General features: G+C 34.6%; 1 protein-coding gene across 2 annotated transcripts in view; it reads right to left on the bottom strand.

The window, feature by feature from the left end:
• Positions 1-254: 254 nt before the first annotated feature.
• The window catches only part of LOC124357778 (midnolin homolog), a 56,644-nt gene continuing 36,693 nt past the window's right edge, over positions 255-20,205 (bottom strand). The window contains exons 4-6 of one of the 2 annotated variants that reach the window (XM_046809835.1): positions 8,666-8,753; positions 6,549-6,746; positions 255-4,868 (exon numbers count right to left, since the gene is read on the bottom strand). In XM_046809835.1, coding sequence (XP_046665791.1) covers positions 4,603-4,868; positions 6,549-6,746; positions 8,666-8,753 — 552 coding nt within the window. In that variant the 3' untranslated portion in view covers positions 255-4,602. Of the gene's footprint in view, positions 4,872-6,548; positions 6,747-8,665; positions 8,754-20,205 lie in introns of both variants that reach the window. The other variant, XM_046809826.1, reaches the window with a different exon arrangement.

Below are 20,205 nucleotides of genomic sequence, written 5' to 3' on the forward strand. Positions count from 1 at the left end.
TCTTGAGACTAGTATGGTGAAAGTGTTACAAATATATAATAAAAGAATAAAATATGTTTTAAATTTTTAAAAAATTAAATGAAAATATGCTTTTATTTAAGAGGCGGAGTTAGGGCTATTTAGCCCTCTCTACCACTCAACCTCATTAAATTATGCCACAACCAGAGAACTTTCACAGTGTATTAAAACTTAAAAGTTACCAATGGAATAACAATGAAAGGAAGACATGGGTTAGGAATAAAAGAACAAATATATTAAGTTCCCTCTTTAATTTCTCAGCAAAAAGTAACAAAGCGAACATTATACATTTTTAATAAGTAATATAGTAATCTGCAAACTGTGGTGACTTGCTCAGCAATTCTTGTCACCACTTATGCTTTATCTGAAAATTTTAAAATTATACAGAGAAACAAATAATAAATAAACTAACTAAATATATTCAAACTTTTACTGTATTTAACCTAACTTTTTAAAGTTCTCACTTTCTAAAGCTTGTTTATACGGATAATGCAGATATTGGTATCACGTGCAAATTATAGTCTAAACTCACATTTTGTGACCTATTACATTAATTTTAAGAAAATGTGTTTATCAAGAGAATAATTTAGATTAAGAATGTGCAAGCTACTATTTCAAATATCCATTATGTAGAATACTTAACAGTTTTTCAAGCTAATTTCCAAAAGTTTATTGAGTTGCTTATTTATTTCAGGTGTAAATGAGAAGTAAAGAAAATTTTATCAACTATTAGTATAGAATGTGGAGTATTATACAACAAACTCTAAAAAAAGAAACAAACAGCACATAAAGTACCTTACTGATGAATTAACATGTTCAGAGTGTTGTTAAATTTTGGTAATCTTTCTTATATTGCGAAGTGGGTGACTCATGAAGCTGGCGGACTTTCGCATTTGATAGTTTATTAGGTCAACGGTAAGCGATCTAGGTAAAATTGGCAGAACTACCAGATTGTGTTGTATTAGGGATTGCCACCTAGTACTGTGTAACTGCCTTGTCATTTTTGGCTGGTTTGTACCTTCTAGACAGGAGGCGGCCCCTAACCCCAACCTTCAACCTTACCCATCCTGAATATCCTGTCACTCAGGAAGCAGTACAAACGTCCTTTTAGGAAAAGGTGCAATTTCTAAGCTTCTTGCCCTAAACATAAAAAAAATGCCATGAATTACCCGCGGCTCATGCTTCACACTTCATATTCAGTTATACCAATATTTAATTATTCAATAAAGCTCAAAACCATAATAAACATACAGATCTACTCTGTATCCTTCAATGCTGATGCAAATAATTTAACTTTGATTTGACCAATGTCTTAACTTTTTCCACTTGATTTTCATAACTTAAGATAAGTTTACAATTTATCTATACCTGATATTAATTTCACCTAAGGTTGTTATTTTTAATTATAAACAAACAAAACTTATTTTAGTGAAGTTTTAGTGAAAAAAAGATACATATAATTTGTATATGAACTGTTCTCTGCACACAGACAACTTGTCTAAACAGTGAGCAATTCCTAATGTAAATTTCAATGGAGAATATACATGTTTGTATCTTGTATCCAACGTTAAGTTTGTTTTTTAAACTGTGTACACAAACAGAATCACAAAATTTAGTATTAAGTTTGGTGGTCTTCAATAATGGCAGTTCAGTTACTTTCCAAGTATTTCACTCAGAAACGATAAAAACAAAAACCAACTTTAACTTAACATGTTTACATCACCTCAAATTTAAAATGGAATAATAATCACTTCCTAAAATTTAAAACAAGCAATATATAGATTACCTCACTAATTAATTAAAGATGGACTCTATTTGACCCAGCAAAGTTAGGGCTACACAGCCCTTTCTTACACTAATCCATCTATCATTAATTTTATCGTTGTACGTTACAAAATGTATAGCACACGTGTTATACATGTAACAGTGGCAAATGTCCAAAATCCTGTTATCCTTTCAAAACTTCCATCTTCAATAACAAATTTCAAACAAAATATTAATTTTGTTTCTTCGAATGAGTTCTAAACCTTGTACTTCAAATCATCAGAAAATTTCACTGTTAAGTGGTGAAATATTAGTGGTTTTCAAAATTAACAAAGTAGTATACCAGGAAAGAAATCAAAACAAAAATTAACTTAGACATGAAACGTTTACATTATCTTAAATATAAAATGGTACAATATTACCAATTCAAATTTAAAGGGTTTTTCTCCTACCTAAGAGTCGTTTAATTTGAATATTCAAAAATACTATTGCAAACTGCTATAAGTAACTATGTAATTCCAACACAACACGTGACTGAAGGAAGATCAAAACAAGGTTTCACTCATAACATTTTGTTTTTAACTGAATAACACCGTCTATCTGCAAGAAATGTATAAACAACTTAATAAAACTATACAAATTATTTCAACACAAAATTATATTAGGCCACGCTGAGTAACAGATATGTTTAAGGTGGTGTACAAAAAAAGTAAAATAGGAGTATTGAGAAATTTCAACACCAATCAACGCGAGTAACAAACAAGGTCCTTACAGAGAAAAAGAAATGAACACAATGATCAATAAAATCAGAAAAAATAAAGTAAAGAGAGATCAACTCAGGAAACACAGAATCTCTACTCACTTCATCCGATTATACTACTAAGACAGCAGGACAAATTTCCTTACTATGTACATTAAATAATCAGCCTTAAGTATCAAATTGATTCCACAATCCAAAGTTGGCTAAAAATTCAAGCTATATTACAAGCACATTTAGAAATAGTTTTCACATTGTAGTTTATCTTCTATAGAATACCTTCGTTATCTATACAGATACATCTGATAATGTCAACAGACCAGTCCAACTATTCACTCTACAATTCTTGGTTCAATAACAACAAAATCTCCTTGTCTTTGACTTCACTCTACTGTTGGGTTGGTACATGTCAGCTTAAAATAAATTTACAACTAGCTAAGCTATATTGTATAACATGAGTCAGTTATCACTTCTTATTCTATATTTTAAACAAAACATATGGGCCGTAACAATAATAGCCAAAATATCTTCAAAAGAAATGAAACAAGTCAAGAATAGGTCATAATTGTAAAAAAGAATCACACGTTTAGTTTTTCTGAAACACATTTCAAATGAGGTTCAAAAGACTACTTTGAGTGGTACAATAAACTTGGTGTATTGCAAAATCAAACTAATTTCTTTTTCTTGGATTAGGATTGTCCAAGGTCTAAAATGATAATCCTAGTACAACACTTATTTGTTTGATATTTGATTACATTTGAGGATCTTTGAGTAAAATAAAACTTACCCCGAAGAACAAAATGTGACATATACAAGGAATTCTAGTTAAATAATTTTTATTTTACGTCTCCTTACTTTGAAAAGGAGACAAAACTTTATTTAACGTTGTATTTAATTAAACATATACGTTTTTAAAAGCTCCTACCAAAATATGTGGTATAAATAAATCACAGACAGTAAAAAAAAACGATCAAAAAGTATTTTGTATCGATCTTGTTTAAAAAACTATATAAATAATACTGAATTTTATCTCAATCCAGCATTAATTATTGTTTTGCAGTAAACAGTTGTTTCACCGATTTAGATGAAAGACAGGGTATTATAATTCAATAGGTATATGATAGGTAGAAACTGTTAACGCTTTCATATTAATTACAACAACCAAACATTTTTAAGAAAGTTTGTTTTCTTAAAAAATGTCTAGATGAGAATCATTTATAGATTGTTACAGTGTACAAGTGGAATGAATGAGTAACACATAACAGGCTCTCCAAATAGTGTATTAGGTCTTAATTTATTAGAAAAATGGCCCCAGAATCACTACATCGCACTCGTAGAATCATTCACATCGGTGGAATGAATGGTTACTTGTTCATTGCACTTGCATCTGTGATTACATACAGAAAACTTACTTTTTGATATTCGACCTATGTAAAAAAAAACAGAATTTTTGGAACTCCATTAATGAAGAATTCCTCTTAAATGTGTAAACAGATACCTTGGTACCACAGATCATTATAGAACAAAAATTACGTCAATTAAACTAATAACAGCATTAAAATGTTTTAATTTAAAAACGCACACATACTGTTTTAAACATACATATTCAAAATGGTACATAACTTAATCACTAACTTCAATAATATAGTTCATCAATTGAAATATTTCTCTTTTTAAATAACATCCTTTTATAAAAATCACCAAACCCAATAAAACTAATAAGTTACCAGTCGTGTCAAAACGATATTACAACAAATAGTTCACAGGAACTGAATACGAAAATATATTAATTTTAAAATATCTGCTTACCGGAAAACCTATTTCAAACAAGTAAAAGCAAATCTTCAATAACAACAATACAATAAGTAAACAAAACAAATTTTTAGCAACAATTAATATTACCAATTACAGAAATATTAGGTAGAGTCCACTAGGATTTTGTACTGTTTAAAAAGTGTATAATACATGTTGCCAGTCGTTGGTAATGGAAATCTCTTGTTTATATTGAAGCTACAGTTACGGGTGCTACCAAAACCCTGCATATATAATAATAACACTAAACCTTAAGCTATAACGGGTTCAGGAGTAACATCTGGTTGGGCACAGAGTTCGGTGTCCATCGGCAGCTGTGTCTCGGACTTTGCAGACCACTGCGTGTGTTTGCGTGTCGGCGTAAGTGTGCGCGGGTAAGGGCGGCTGCGTGCTGCACGACGACGTTCGCGTCGCTCTTCCATGATCAAACGCAATCGCTCCATCTTGTCACGAGTCGCCTGGTTCTCTACTGAGTCTGACACAGCTGTCGACGCGCAGGCAGGACTCAACATGTCACCTGCTGCACAGTAAATATTAATACAAAACAGAACTAAGCGCAGGCTGGACTCAACATGTCACCTGCTGCACAGTAAATATTAATACAAAACAGAACTAAGCGCAGGCTGGACTCAACATGTCACCTGCTGCATAGTAAATATTAATACAAAACAGAACTAAGCGCAGGCTGGACTCAACATGTCAGATGACTCAACATGTCACCTGCTGCACAGTAAATATTAGTACAAAACAGAACTAAGCGCAGGCTGGACTCAACATGTCACCTGCTGCACAGTAAATATTAGTACAAAACAGAACTAAGAGACAATCAGTAAAACATGGAATGGACAGTACAGGTGAGAAATCTTTAGATTAAAAAAGCAAGAGATATGCTTAGGTTAAAGCAAGTTTGTAACACTTTATAATTTTAAGATCCTTATTTCCTACCCAAAACATGTTACCAACATCAGTGAAGAGAGTACTGTTGACAAAACCTCAAAATGTCTATATAAATCTTGTAAACTAAATATAGTGTCTAAAACAAACGTTCTGGATATAATTAAAATGGTAATTGACAAATCTCCATAACTGGTCTCAAGAGCTTCAGCTGTTTTATATTGTACCCCTTTTTCTTCTTTATATTAAATAAATAAAATTTAAAATATGTTAATGTTAATCTCATAGTTCACTTTTACAAGACTCTTCTTCCCATCTTCCTGACTATGACAGACACTAATAAGATGTTAATAATCAGCAGGTTTTCTATGAGATATTTTTGGTGTTATACACATTTACAGTTGGTGTAAATGACAGTAAAACACTGTCCAATTTTGCCTACAACCAGACATTGTAATAAGAAGATAATGACTGCAATCACGATGTGCTCTTCTGTGGAAAATGAGAGCTCGACCCAGTTGCTATCCTAGCCTAGCTCCACTACCATTAGATATTCATCAAGTTCTTAACGTTGTGATCTGAAATTCCCATAATACTGTTCTGAAATTCCCATAATACTCAGTTTATATTGAGCAACGAGAAGCCAGTGGAAAATGTGTTTTTCCCCAATACAAAAATTCATTTAAGCATCACATAATTAAAAAACAGAAGAATTTTTGTGTGCAAGACCTGGACTTGTGTACAATTCCAATAAATATTTAATAATTCCTACAAAAAATAGGATTTCTTGGTTTAAATACGTTAGAACACTTTCTGAGATTCTAACATTAAAAACTAACAAGTTGCATTGAATATTCTGTAATTTATTAATGTATCCCTGCCCCAAAAGCAACCCATTTGAGAGCTCTCAGTTAGGTTTGGTATTTTTTTGTTTTCACAGTAGTAATACAATAGACATCTGCTAGAAGTTCTGTTACATTAGTTTTGTTTGTAAATTGTGGCCGGTCGTGTGTTTAATTTGCTAAATAAATGCTTCAAATAAATGTGAGGAAATTTTTTTGGTTTCCTATTTGTTAGATCAGACTGATTTATTTGAGAAATATATACAAATATATTTTAAAGTAGCAATCAGTGCAAGTAAACTGTATACATGTCGCACACCATCTGCTACCGCAAATAACTCGGACCGCAGGATGTTAAAGCCCTGAGGTTTAAGATTTCATACTCATAAAAGCATATTATTTTATTGTTTAGTGAGTTGACCAACTTCAGATGACTATGTCACTTGTGTAATTATACGTACTGTGGGTCTGTGTGGAGGTGGTCTGTGTGGAGGTAGGCGCAGGCAGTGGTTTCTCTGGAGACAGAGGGCTCAGGGTGCCAGGGCGAGAGTTGCGGTACTGTGGCGTCGCACATAACAGGTCGTTGAGGATGTGGATGATGGTACTGATGTCACGCTTCGGTCGTCCGAACCGGTCTTGTAACGCAGGATTCAAAGTTCCTGCATAATCACAAATACATTTTACTTCTCAAACAGTTTAAATGTTTCGTCACAAAATTCTGTACAATTAACATTACAAAAAGGAACAATGTGTGGTATTTTATTGAATATAAATTTTTAAAATGCAATAATAAACATTGTACCAAAATGCTGTATATTCCTGAGGTTACAGGAATAATTATGCAAAATTAAAAATATCAAAGCTTAGTATAAGAATTAAGTATGACCAAAGTTTATGAAATAGTAAGAAATAAAAAAAAACGAGTGTAACTTTTCTTATTTTAAACAACTAATATTTCTGCTTGTACCAGTTAGAAAATGTAAACCCAGACAAACAAAATACATCAGCAAACACAGATCACTATAGATGAAGATATATCATACATGCCTGGCCGTTTGGCTTTATCATTTATTATAAATGTAAAGTGACCTCAGTTAAATGTTAATGCTAGTGAGTATCACAAGAAACTAATCTTCTATACTCATGTGAAACAATATAGCTCAGACCTAAGTGCAGTAAACAACAGTTTATTATCACAACCCAGGTTTGCAATGATATGTCTTGTACTATAATGAAGAAGACATAGTGCATTACACACAACAGATTAGAGGTAACATATGGGTACCACACTCACACATTATGTGGTACAAGCAGTACCACAACATTGACTCTTGTCTGTGGTTTGCAATGATATGTCTTGTACTATAATGAAGAAGACATACTGCATTACACACAACGGATTAGAGGTAACATATGGGTACCACACTCACACATTATGTGGTACAAGCAGTAACACAACATCATTGACTCTTGTCTGTGAAACCACAACTGTTCTTCACGGTCATAATTTGAATGTAATAATCTAATTACTCTTGCTACATCATATTCATACAGTTTAGTCAGTGTAGATTTACCATTGACAAACTTAGTGACCTCATAAAATCATTAAACTAATTACTCTTGCTACATCATATTCATACAGTTTAGTCAGTGTAGATTTACCATTGACAAACTTAGTGACCTCATAAAATCATTAAACTATCTTAAATACAAAAAAAAATTAAGAAAATATATATTTTTTATTACTTTTTAATTTAATGAAGTCTTTAAAAATGTTTTATCACTTAATAAAATTTAAAGGACTTAATTTAATAATTATTAATTTTTTATTGTTTTTATAGTGTAAGAAAAGGTTTTTTTTTTAAATTTATTGTAACTTACCTTTAAATTTTTACTGTTTAACTAATAATTTTAAGCAGTACTACAACAACATTGACTCTGGTCTGAGAAACCACTAGCATTCTTCTTTACGATCATCATTTTAACGTTATATTATAATTAATACATTACATTCATACAATGTAGATTTACAGTTGACATGAACTTAATGGCCTTGTAAAATCATTAAACTATCTTAAATACAAAAAAAATTAAGAAAATATTTTTTAATATTACTTTTTTGATTAATGAAATCTTAAAAATAATTATTATCACTTATTATTGATTTTTTACTGTTTTATAGTGTTAATAAAGACAGTTTTTTTAATGAATTGTTTCTTATCTTTTAAATTTTACTGTTTAAGTTACATTTTTAATATTTTTAAAACTATTGCTTGCCTATGTTCGATCTAACTTTATTCATTCTTATTGGTCTTTTTAATGTTTTTATGATACTTCTTGTTGACTGAGTTGTATTTTGTTGTACTATTGTTGCTTATTTATTTATTTAATCTACTTACCTTTCATAATGCAATGTACACTTTTGTCAAAGAAAAATATTGGACTCATGGTAGACTTAGACATTTTAAAAATTGACAACTAGGTCTAGGTTTTTATAATTTGACGTGTTTTAAACATACTGTCAAGTAAATAGACAAATAAAGATTAAATTGAGTTGAATATGAAGTACAGGACAAACCTGAAAATGTTCCTGAGTAAACGCCTTTCCCGTGATGGTGCATACTTTCGATGATGGCTCCCTGCCTCCGCTTGCTCCCTATCGCATCCTGCACACAAGTATCAGCTGTTTTAGTAACACAATATTATTTCGTACCTGATACATAGATTACAGCTGTGTATAGAAAACACTATCGCATCCTGCACACAAGTAATCAGCTGTTTTAGTAACACAATATTATTTCGTACCTGATACATAGATTACAGCTGTGTATAGAAAACACTATCGCATCCTGCACACAAGTAATCAGCTGTTTTAGTAACACAATATTATTTCGTACCTGATACATAGATTACAGCTGTGTATAGAAAACACTATCGCATCCTGCACACAAGTAATCAGCTGTTTTAGTAACACAATATTATTTCGTACCTGATACATAGATTACAGCTGTGTATAGAAAACACTATCGCATCCTGCACACAAGTAATCAGCTGTTTTAGTAACACAATATTATTTCGTACCTGATACATAGATTACAGCTGTGTATAGAAAACACTATCGCATCCTGCACACAAGTAATCAGCTGTTTTAGTAACACAATATTATTTCGTACCTGATACATAGATTACAGCTGTGTATAGAAAACACTATCGCATCCTGCACACAAGTAATCAGCTGTTTTAGTAACACAATATTATTTGGCACCTGGTACATAGATTACAGCTGTGTGTATAGAAAACAATTAGTAGGATTGTCATTACAAGAGTTCAATTTTAACCAAATGAGCATTGTACGTATTCTGTCTTCATCCTTGTTATCGTATCAGCACATGTAACAAGATGATAATTTAACTTCACACGTTTATTTCAACTTGTCAGGCCAGACTGTTCATTCCTACACTTCCAAGGCTATTATAACAGTAAAACAAGAAACGAGAAATTTCCCCTCATTAAAAATAATAACTATACATATAAAGTTCTACATTCATTAATTTATTCTAACATTAAATGAAATTAATTTGCATGTAGAGAACAATCGATCACTAACTCCAATTAACAAACATTCTTTAGTACAACTATGCAATCAAATAATACTGCTTAGTACTTAATAGAATATAAAATGCCTCTAAATGTGCAATTAAAATTGTGACATTGTCTCTATAGGTTACCATGATGTCAATGAAACAAAAACACTCAGTAAAAAAAATATAAAACAGAAGTTGCAAAATAAAAGAAATTATTGCTAGGAATTAAAAGGGTCATGACTTTTCAATCATAAGTTGTAAAAGCAATCTTTAAAACTGCAGTTTGATGTCACAAACTAACACTGTTAAGTAACTGTTTTACGTGTACATGAAATTTATTCAGAAAAAAATCATACAAAGTATATTTATTGCGTTTTTAGTTTTGACTTTTTTAATAATATGTATTATAGAAAATAACATTAATTTAAGTATATTAAACATTGTTACCATCAAAATTGAGGTAGAGCAACTCTTGCTGGGACAGTAATTACATCCAAACATGTCAACCTGTAGTGAAAATCCAAAAGTCTGATATTACAAATCCTGTTACTTTAAAGTTTGTAATTTTATTAATTTTTAACAGTGTGTTTCTAATTAGTGAAAGCATAGAAGAAGTTTTTGATGAACATCCTCATTTGCGTCAAATGTAAATTATTAAATATAATACGGAACAACAAATTCTCACTTCAAAAAATGTTGTGTATTGAGTCCGATTGTGCAATCGTTTATCAGCATACACAGACACTCACTGAGAGTGGGGCATGTACACTCAGAGGCAGGCTTGAGGCCATCATGCCCTATGCCTGCCCCCAGTAGCCTGCTGGCATTTAAACTAAAATAACCTGCCGACAGGTTAAAATAGAACCTCTCTTGGTGAGTTAGACAAATCCTTCAACTTGTTTACTGTTATCTACACCTGTAAGATGAAAATAAATCTCTTAAATTAAGGTACTGTTTAATTCATTCCTAAAACATGTCCGATTTATGGTCATTCAAAACTGGCTTATTGCAACTGTCCACAATGTTGCACTTGACTAAATTTTTACTGAACGTGCCATGACCCACAGAGCGCAAAACAACTCCCAGTTCCTATGTACTTTATACTGCTTAGCTTTAGTGATATACATACTGCATTACCGCTAAGAGTTGACCAATTGTACCCAATATAACCTTCCTGTCCTGCGGGTCTTATCATTTTAGAGTAAGAAATTCTTGGTATGGTTCTTACATCTCCAAACAATTCAATTACCATAACAAATCTAAACCTTTTGAAAAGTCATGTCCATCCAGTCTATCGGTCATTATTTCATATAGAATGAGATTTTCAAGCTTTTGTATAATGTAGAATATTTTATAAAGTGTATCACAGTGTTTTACATCATTCTGTTGACAGTATGATCATGCGTTTTAAGTTTACATTGAGTCATGACGTCATGTACAGATCTCTTTTCAAAATTTTATTTATTAATTTTTTGTTTTCATAATTTTTTTTAATTGTTTAATTTTCTTTGACAAAACTATTTTAACTTACTTTTGTATACTTAAATAATGAAGTGACCAAAAAATTTTGGGATATTTACAGAGGTCTAATTTAAAAAAATTTAATTCAGCTGTTACGTTTACTTTTTGAATTTTTTTACAGGAAAAGTCACACTAAAAATATCTAAATATATGTAATTACATGATACTACCAAAGAACATCTCCTTTTGGATAAATAGTATGCAATATGTTAGGATGAAAATAGAAAATAAATTTTATATAAAATTTTGAAATGTAGCCTGCTGAAAAGCAAAAATATTCCTGCCTACTACTGTGAAATCAAAAATCAAGAGGCTTGCAGAAAAAGTTTGTACAGTAGTTATTGCAATTGCAACTGACACAACACAGAGGGTCGATTAGGCAAGATGATGCCCTCATCACCACGAACCTGACCTATGGTAACATATCTTTCGCAATGAACTGATATCAGATGCATAATATGAAATAAATTTCATTTTTTACTTATTCACGATTTTCAGTAAAAATAATGACCGTACTGTATTCCAGATTAATAGTAAAAGAAAGTAGTGCTGCTGCCAGTAAATGTATCAGACTAATATCTAAAAACTAAACAACTACCTATTTTAAATATTTTTATACAGGCATGTAATGTTTTGTTCCAGTACATTTCATTGTCTGTAAATACTGCTCTACTGGTGGCTATCAAGTTTATGGACCCATAAGGTTTTTTTGTTCTCTTAGGACAAGAAGCTTAGAAATTGTACCTAGTCCTATAAGGTCCTTACCTTTGCGCTGCTTCTGGAGTGACAGGATATTCTGGATGAGTAAGGTTAGGGATAGGGGCCGCCTCAAGATCCACGAGGAAGAATTTAGGGCACTTATCTCAAGTCATGTCCCATCAAAAGAAAAGGAAGCTAGTTCTGAACCAGCCTCTCCAGTCAGAGCAGGCAGGGGGTGGCACACCCTTATGTCTAGGCTAGCAATAACCTTTGACTCCTAGGGAACGAACCCCTACCAACTCCAACAGTCATCTCCCGCAGTACACTAGACTTATTGAATTACCCTCGCACCCCAGAATCTCGACATTTGTGGTTAGTGATGTGCCTCTCCTGGACATCCATAAGGTTGCCCAGATTTAAAGTGACATGTCGGTTTTTGCTATGCCCAGTGTGGGTTCAACTAGCAGTTATAAACCAGGCTAAAGTGAACCCTCGAGGGTAGAAGAACAATGTTAAACTTCAAACATTTTTAAGATACAATTAATACACATCCAAACAATTTTTATTTTTTACGATACTAGTATTAAAAGATACCCCAAACTTGTTTGTACCTCATCATTTAAATACGGTATATAAAAAACATTTCCTACATTTTACTTGACGAACTAAACAGCTTTGGATGTTTTGTATAAAATGATACTCCACAATTCTATGACCAAACATAAGGGACATAAAAGTGTTTGCAGTCTTATGGGATAAAATCCAAGGTTTAATGACCTTGCTCTTGATGAATTGTCAGCAAACAAAGTTCATATTCTTAAAAAACATAAATTACAACAGAAACTTAAAATAGAACAATTTCAATGATAAGTTGTCTGTAGGACAAATTGTAGTTGCAATAAGAGAGCACTCCCACAGAATCGCGGTGGAAATACCAGGGACGTACAATATCGCCTTCGCCACCGCGACAATGATGGGCTGGTGGGTGACGATGACGCCATACCAGAGACTCGCACACGCACGCACACCCACGGCCACGGCCCGACTCTGCTCTCCCGGCCCCGACAACTCGCACGGCAAGAGCGTACTCACTTCGTTATACTGGTTATACTATTCTGTACTTGTTAGCTAAAAAATACCGTTCAGTCGGAGTAATTTCGTATGACCAAATTCAGAATAATGCGCCTTCGTTTGAAACGATCACGTTATTTACCGACAGTATAAAATATGTCATTGTATTAGACTAACTCGATTGCCCTTGCCGTCTTTTAGTTCAATCTTTGTGGCAACCCTTCTTCACAGAGAAGACTGACCATACATTTCGATAACAAATGAAAACTGTTGCTTATAAATTTTGATACGTTAGTTAGTTGCTTTAAGAATCAAAGCAAGACTACAATTTGAATGTGAACCAAAGACTACTTAACCAATTGTGACAAATTAAACTGTCCCCTTGTAGATTCATATTGTAAAATCATCTAGTCTGCATGTTTATTCTGTTAATGTACAAAATACTGATATGTTAAATTCCCTGATGTTAAAGATAACTTCCCCAAACACAAAAAAGTATTAATTTTTTACGATTTTTGTAATAACGCCCAAAAAACTGTTGAATAACTAAAATAGGACATGTTTTTTATTCATTTATTACCGAAGGGAATAATATTTTTTTAATTCGAAATTTGGCCGCTTTTTAAATATAATTTTCCGAAGGAAATCAATTTTGTTATCAATAAACACGTCGCTACATGAAGTGATATCTTATGTACATTCTGTAAAATTGCACACTTTTATCCTCGGTCATTTTTATTTGTAAATTGTCTACTGTAAATGCATGTAATTTCAAAAAGAGTGATTAAAATTACTACTTTTTCTGTATTCAGGGAAGTTATCTTAAAAGGCTACGAATTGAACATTCATTTATTTTTCCAAATCCAAAATCGATCGCACCACCTTCAAATTCAAACCAAAATCTAAAAAATACTTTCAATTCAATGTAAAATAGTTGTAGACAAAGTGTAAAATTTCGAGAAAAAGAACAGTAATACTTTGATAATAAACATCGCTTTGAAATATTTAACTCTAAAACAAAAGTAAAATATCATAGTTAAGTGGATCTCTTCTGAGAACTTCCAATTTCCTTCTGTGAACATTGTATTTACAAAAGAACCAATCATGGGCTAAAGTACACTTATCTTCTCCCGTTTACAACATGACCAAAAACAAACTCGATATGTTTATAAAAGAATGAATAACACTGATTCTTCTCGTCTTATATAACAGGGTAGCGGTAACAACGTGGCTTGATCGACCATGTGCTTTTATGTAATCTAAAATATGTCTAAATAACAAAACCATTTAAGTACTAGATTTTGTGCATTTTATGATTGAAAACGTACAACATAATTTTTACATTTAAGAACACTATATAGATTACAAATTACGTACTTAAAAACTTACAATACAATATTGCCAGTAATACAATTATACAACCGTCCAGTTCTGAAAATACATAATTATGGAATCCAGTATTAGTTGTAAATGATTTTTACGAGCCGCACAGAACTTTGATCAAAGTTGGACAAGGTCAATTATCTCAGACCGATTGATAACGATGAATATATCGGAAAACAACGCCCCGCGCAAACCGACAATTTATTGACCTTTGTCACGCTGCACGTGATTAGATACTTCCCATGGCAACATTCAAAACTAAATGAAAAGGCTTCCTCACCAAAATGGATCTCACATTTTACCGCGCTGCTTTCCTCAGACTCTGTGATCAGTATGGAATGTATTGAATGTTTCAAAATCGAAAAATAAAACTCAACTCTAATATAGGGGCAACAGTTCTGAGGTTAAGTGGTAGAGAGGGCTTGATAGCCCTAACTTCGTCTCTTTAATAAAGGCATTTTTCATTCAATTTAATTTCAGTTTTACACTGAAAAACTATCAGAGATAAAAAGGTACGAGTACGCCACACTAGGTGTCGCTGGGGTTGCATGCAACATTTCAAAACTATAGCTCATTTTCTTCTCGAGATATCCAGCTGACCGAAAAACAGAAATAAATAATCACACATAAAAGAAATTGACACAAAAATGACGCACAGCCAAATTCTATAGTTGGACATGCATCATCACAGAACCCATTATTTTCTACGTAAAAATTAAGTTTCGTACAAAATTTGAAGTCCACAGATGAAATTTTTCTCGAGATATCTTTCCAAATGTGATCTTCATAATTTTTAAAATTAAGTTAGGTTTCATAGCAGTGTTTGAATAATAAAAGTTCAGGCGAACTAGCAAAGGCACTACAGTGCAAGAATGCGCTGAAATAAAATATCGTCACTGACTTTTAACGTTGACTTTATAATGTTTTATTGTTTTACTCTTAAGGGCCCCATACACCTGCGAGTCTGGCTCGCCGAGCCTAGCTCGCGAGCCGGACCCGCTGATTATTCACCATACATACACCTACGTATCTTGCTCGCCCAGTTGCAAACATGAGTTTTTCGAAGAAGGTTGCAGCTGCGGTCATAGTGTTAGATGAGCTAGGTGTATTTAAGAAGAAACGGAAGAAAAGGGTAATGTGGTCAAAGAATTGGTTACTAAATAGAAAGAGAATTAGTCACATGAATTTATTGAATTTTGTTAGGAATGATAGTCGCCAAGACTATCAGAACTATTTAAGGATGTCAGCTGAAAGTTTTAATATGTTATTGGACAAGGTTAAACCGCTTATAACAAAAAAGACACTATACTGCGAAACGCTATATCACCAGAGGAACGCCTCACTGCTACTCTCCGTTTTCTGGCCACCGGACGGTCTACATAATAAATGCTATCGGCAAATTTCGATACTCTTCAATAAATGTTGTTAAAAAATCAGGGCTCATAAATAACTTGGAGTCAGCCATGTTAACTCAAAACAAACAAAACACCTTACCCTTGGCGGAACGAGTGGTGCGTAACGTTTGGCCTACAGTAGTGAAAACGGAATGAACAGATTTTTCGGTGGTGGGGGCACGAGTCCGATCCGTAATGCGCCATACACTAGCGAACTGATACTCGAGCCGAGCCGAGCCGAGCCGCACGGCAAGCAGTCGCGGATCCGGCTCGGCTCGCCTGAATTTGACTCGGCTCGGTTCTTTAATGTCCATACACTGACGGATTTGGTCCATTTCTAGGCGAGTCGAGCCAGGCTCGCGAGCCAGACTCGCAGGTGTATGGGGCCCTTAGGCTCGGTACGGCTCGGGTATCAGTTCGCTAGTGTATGGCGCATTACGGATCGGATTCGTGCCCCCACCACTGAAAAATCTGTTCATTCCGTTTTCACTAGGTACTGCAGGCCAAACGTTACGCACCACTCGTTCCGCCAAGGGTAAGGTGTTTTGTTTGTTTTGAGTGAACATGGCTCACTCCAAGTTATTTATGAGCCCTGATTTTTTTAACAACATTTATTGAAGAGTATCGAAATTTGCCGATAGTATTTATTATGTAGACCGTCCGGTAGCCAGTAAACGGAGAGTAGCAGTGAGGCGTTCCTCTGGTGATATAGCGTTTCGCAGTATAGTGTCTTTTTTTGTTATAAGCGGTTTAACCTTGTCCAATAACATGTTAAAACTTTCAGCTGACATCCATAAATAGGTCTGATAGTCTTGGCAACTATCATTCCTAACAAAATTCAATAAATTCATGTGACTAAATCTCTTTCTATTTAATAACCAATTCTTTGACCACATTACCCTTTTCTTCCGTTTCTTCTTACATAGCTCATACAATACACCTAGCTCATCTAACACTATGACCGCAGCTGAAACTTTCTTCGAAAAACTCATGTTTGCAACTGGGCGAGCAAGATACGTAGGTGTATAGTGAATAATCAGCGGGTCCGGCTCGCGAGCCAGACTCGCAGGTGTATGGGGCCCTTAAGAGCAAGCTACACGTGTTACTATGTTACAATCTCTTATGATTGCACTCAGCTTGTTAACAAATTTATTTATTTAACTATTTTCTCGTAGCCCATTAGGTTACCACGAGCAATGTAAAATTATTCTCCAACACTGTCTGTAGATCATTTTCGAGATATCGTGCGGAAAGACAGAAATGCAATATTTTTCCGACCTTTCAAGTAATAGGCTACGCTGACGCCCACGAGAAATAACAATAACAATACGAAAGATGAAACTATTCAGAGAAAGAGAGAGAAGTCTTGTCGGTGCAGGCGTATATAAAGCCGTCGTGTAGGCTTGTTGATAACCTACCCACGACTACGCCACGGCAGACAGCCACGCCAGGCTGTGTGGGCGGCCGCCCCTGCCCAGCCCTCAGTCCTATAAGTAGCGAGTGCCCTTCCCTTCTTGCTCCGACAGTCATACTTTAGATCTGGACAGCGAGTCCAACTTCACTTGACTTTGCGTAGATTCCAAAAAATTTCAAAGATGAAATATATATATATATATATATATATATATAATATATATGCAAGTATCGAAATAAAATAACATGAATTATATTACAACGTTGACAGTTATACATAGAAAAACCTAAATGAGAAACTGCCTGTGCATGACTGAATTGTTTCATCCATCGTGTATAGTTGAAAAGATAGAGAGTGAAAAACACATATAGTTAATAAAATATAAAATACGAATATTGAATGTATTGCATCTTTGAATTATTATGTAGTTAATATTTTGCCCACAAACAACTTTTGATTGGAACACGAATAAATTGGGTACTTAAAAAAATGAGACATTACATTCAGAAGAAGACGGGTGAGACACAGCCAAACAGGTCAAGGTCAAATGTCGCGACCCCTGTACCCGGCCTTTACAAATACCGAATTGTAATAGCCAATAGACGATACTCTTTTTAAATACTGCTAAGAATTGTGTACCGAACAAATTGGAAGCGCTAAAACACAGAGAAATGTTCCTGGACAATATATTTGATATGTAAAAAGAGTTGGATGTAAGAGTTGAAAGGGTACTTCGTACAGGGAAATAAGTTGATTATGTTCATTGCGGGTATGTATATATAATTTGCTCCAGTTACATTCGTATCCAAACAAGATTTCAATTAATCATCATCAAAACGTGAACGCACCAGATTATTATATAGCCAAGGCAGGTAGTTTGATAACTGTTGTACATAACCTATCAGCCAATGATAAACCTTCACTTGACAATCTCCTGACGTTGAGTCGACGCTATCACAGCGGCACTTCGCTTCTAATGTTGGGTTTCGTCAAAGAGGTGGAAAATTCGCCTCGGATTTAACAGGCGTTAAGAATAGAACAATCTACGTCTGAGTCAGATTAGATTAGAACGCGAGCATTTCCATGTTACACCGTGTGCGCAACATACTTTTAAGAGCCGGCTCGTGTCATTTTACTAAAAATGACACGAGTTTTCCTCCCTAAGAGCAATGTTAAGCCTCATGCAGTTTTACGCTACGCTCTTTTTTTGATTGTAGCGTTATGGAAGGTGTTTAAAGATACAATTAAAATGTAGGCTTTTTAATAGTTAAACAATGAAGAGTAACAACTTTTGAGATTTTTCCTGTATAACCAATAAAAATGTCGATAGAGCAAAAGAAGCCTTTGGGTGCGTATTAATTACATATTTAAAGTTATCTCTCCCGTAATTCCACATAAGAGCATAAAACCGCATGATGTCTAGCACAGTTCTTATGGGGGAAAACTCAAGGTTATTTTACTACAGCCAGCTCTTAAGTTCGTAATATAACTATTGAATTTAAAAGCACGCGTTTGATGCCTCCTAGTCCCGACGGGCTGACAACGTCACACAACTTATCTACTCGTGTGGTTTATGTAAGACGTTACTCGTGACAGCGAAGTTGGAGCTGCCCTCGCGTGGTGTTTACTAGTGATATCAAAACCTCTCTTTTATACAGCACGTGACACTCACCACATTCGAATAATGGCCGGAGATAAGAATTACGACCTCAAATTGAACCATAAAACACGTTTTAATGTCCATCTCCGTTTAATTAGCGAATCGAGAACTACTCGAGTTTGTCCCAACGGTTCGCGTTTTGACGAAAATCCTATTTAAATTATCGGCTGTATTCCCTAATACTGTTGATCACGCGAGGAAATTTGTGAAGACTTGATGTTAGCCGATGTAGAGCTTGAACTGTTTGAGGACTAAGGCAGTAAGTACGACGAGTAGGTTGGCCGCTGCTAGAACGGAGAAAACAGCAAGTCGGCAGTCACACGTTGTCAGCCGCTGCTGATAACGGAAGCGAGAATTTCTTCTGAGTCACGTTGCGCAACGAACATGTAAACCACACTATTGTCTTTCCTTCTTTGTCCCCATCGTGGTCTATCCGAGTATCAGGAATACTTGAAACCTTTCTTATTATTTTCCGTAGAATACTTTGATATAGAACTTTATTGTAAACGCCTTCAAAAGCTTGACAATAAGTTATGGCGTGGTCATGATATCCGGCCACTTGGAGGTTAGCTTGGTTCAATGTTAGGTGTACCTTGAAACGGTCTAAACATAAAGTAGATTTGCCCGGGCCAATGTGACGTGGTCATGATATCCGGCCACTTGGAGGTTAGCTTGGTTCAATGTTAGGTGTACCTTGAAACGGTCTAAACATAACGTAGATTTGCCCGGGCCAATGTGACGTGGCCATTTTCATCCGGACTTGGAAGTTAGCTTGGTTCGAGGTTAGGTGTACCATGAAACGGTCTAAACATAACGTAGATTTGCCCGGGCCAATGTGACGTGGTCATTTTCATCCGGACTTGGAGGTTAGCTTGGTTCAATGTTAGGTGTACCTTGAAACGGTCTAAACATAACGTAGATTTTCCCGGGCCAATGTGACGTGGCCATTTTCATCCGGACTTGGAAGTTAGCTTGGTTCGAGGTTAGGTGTACCATGAAACGGTCTAAACATAACGTAGATTTGCCCGGGCCAATGTGACGTGGTCATTTTCATCCGGACTTGGAGGTTAGCTTGGTTCAATGTTAGGTGTACCTTGAAACGGTCTAAACATAACGTAGATTTTCCCGGGCCAATGTGACGTGGCCATTTTCATCCGGACTTGGAGGTTAGCTTGGTTCGATGTTAGGTGTACCTTGAAACGGTCTAAACATAACGTAGATTTGCCCGGGCCAATGTGACGTGGTCATTTTCATCCGGACTTGGAGGTTAGCTTGGTTCGATGTTAGGTGTACCTTGAAACGGTCTAAACATAACGTAGATTTTCCCGGGCCAATGTGACGTGGTCATTTTCATCCGGACTTGGAGGTTAGCTTGGTTCAATGTTAGGTGTA

This window comes from Homalodisca vitripennis, chromosome 1 (assembly GCF_021130785.1).
Source record: "Homalodisca vitripennis isolate AUS2020 chromosome 1, UT_GWSS_2.1, whole genome shotgun sequence".
NCBI lineage: Eukaryota > Metazoa > Arthropoda > Insecta > Hemiptera > Cicadellidae > Homalodisca > Homalodisca vitripennis.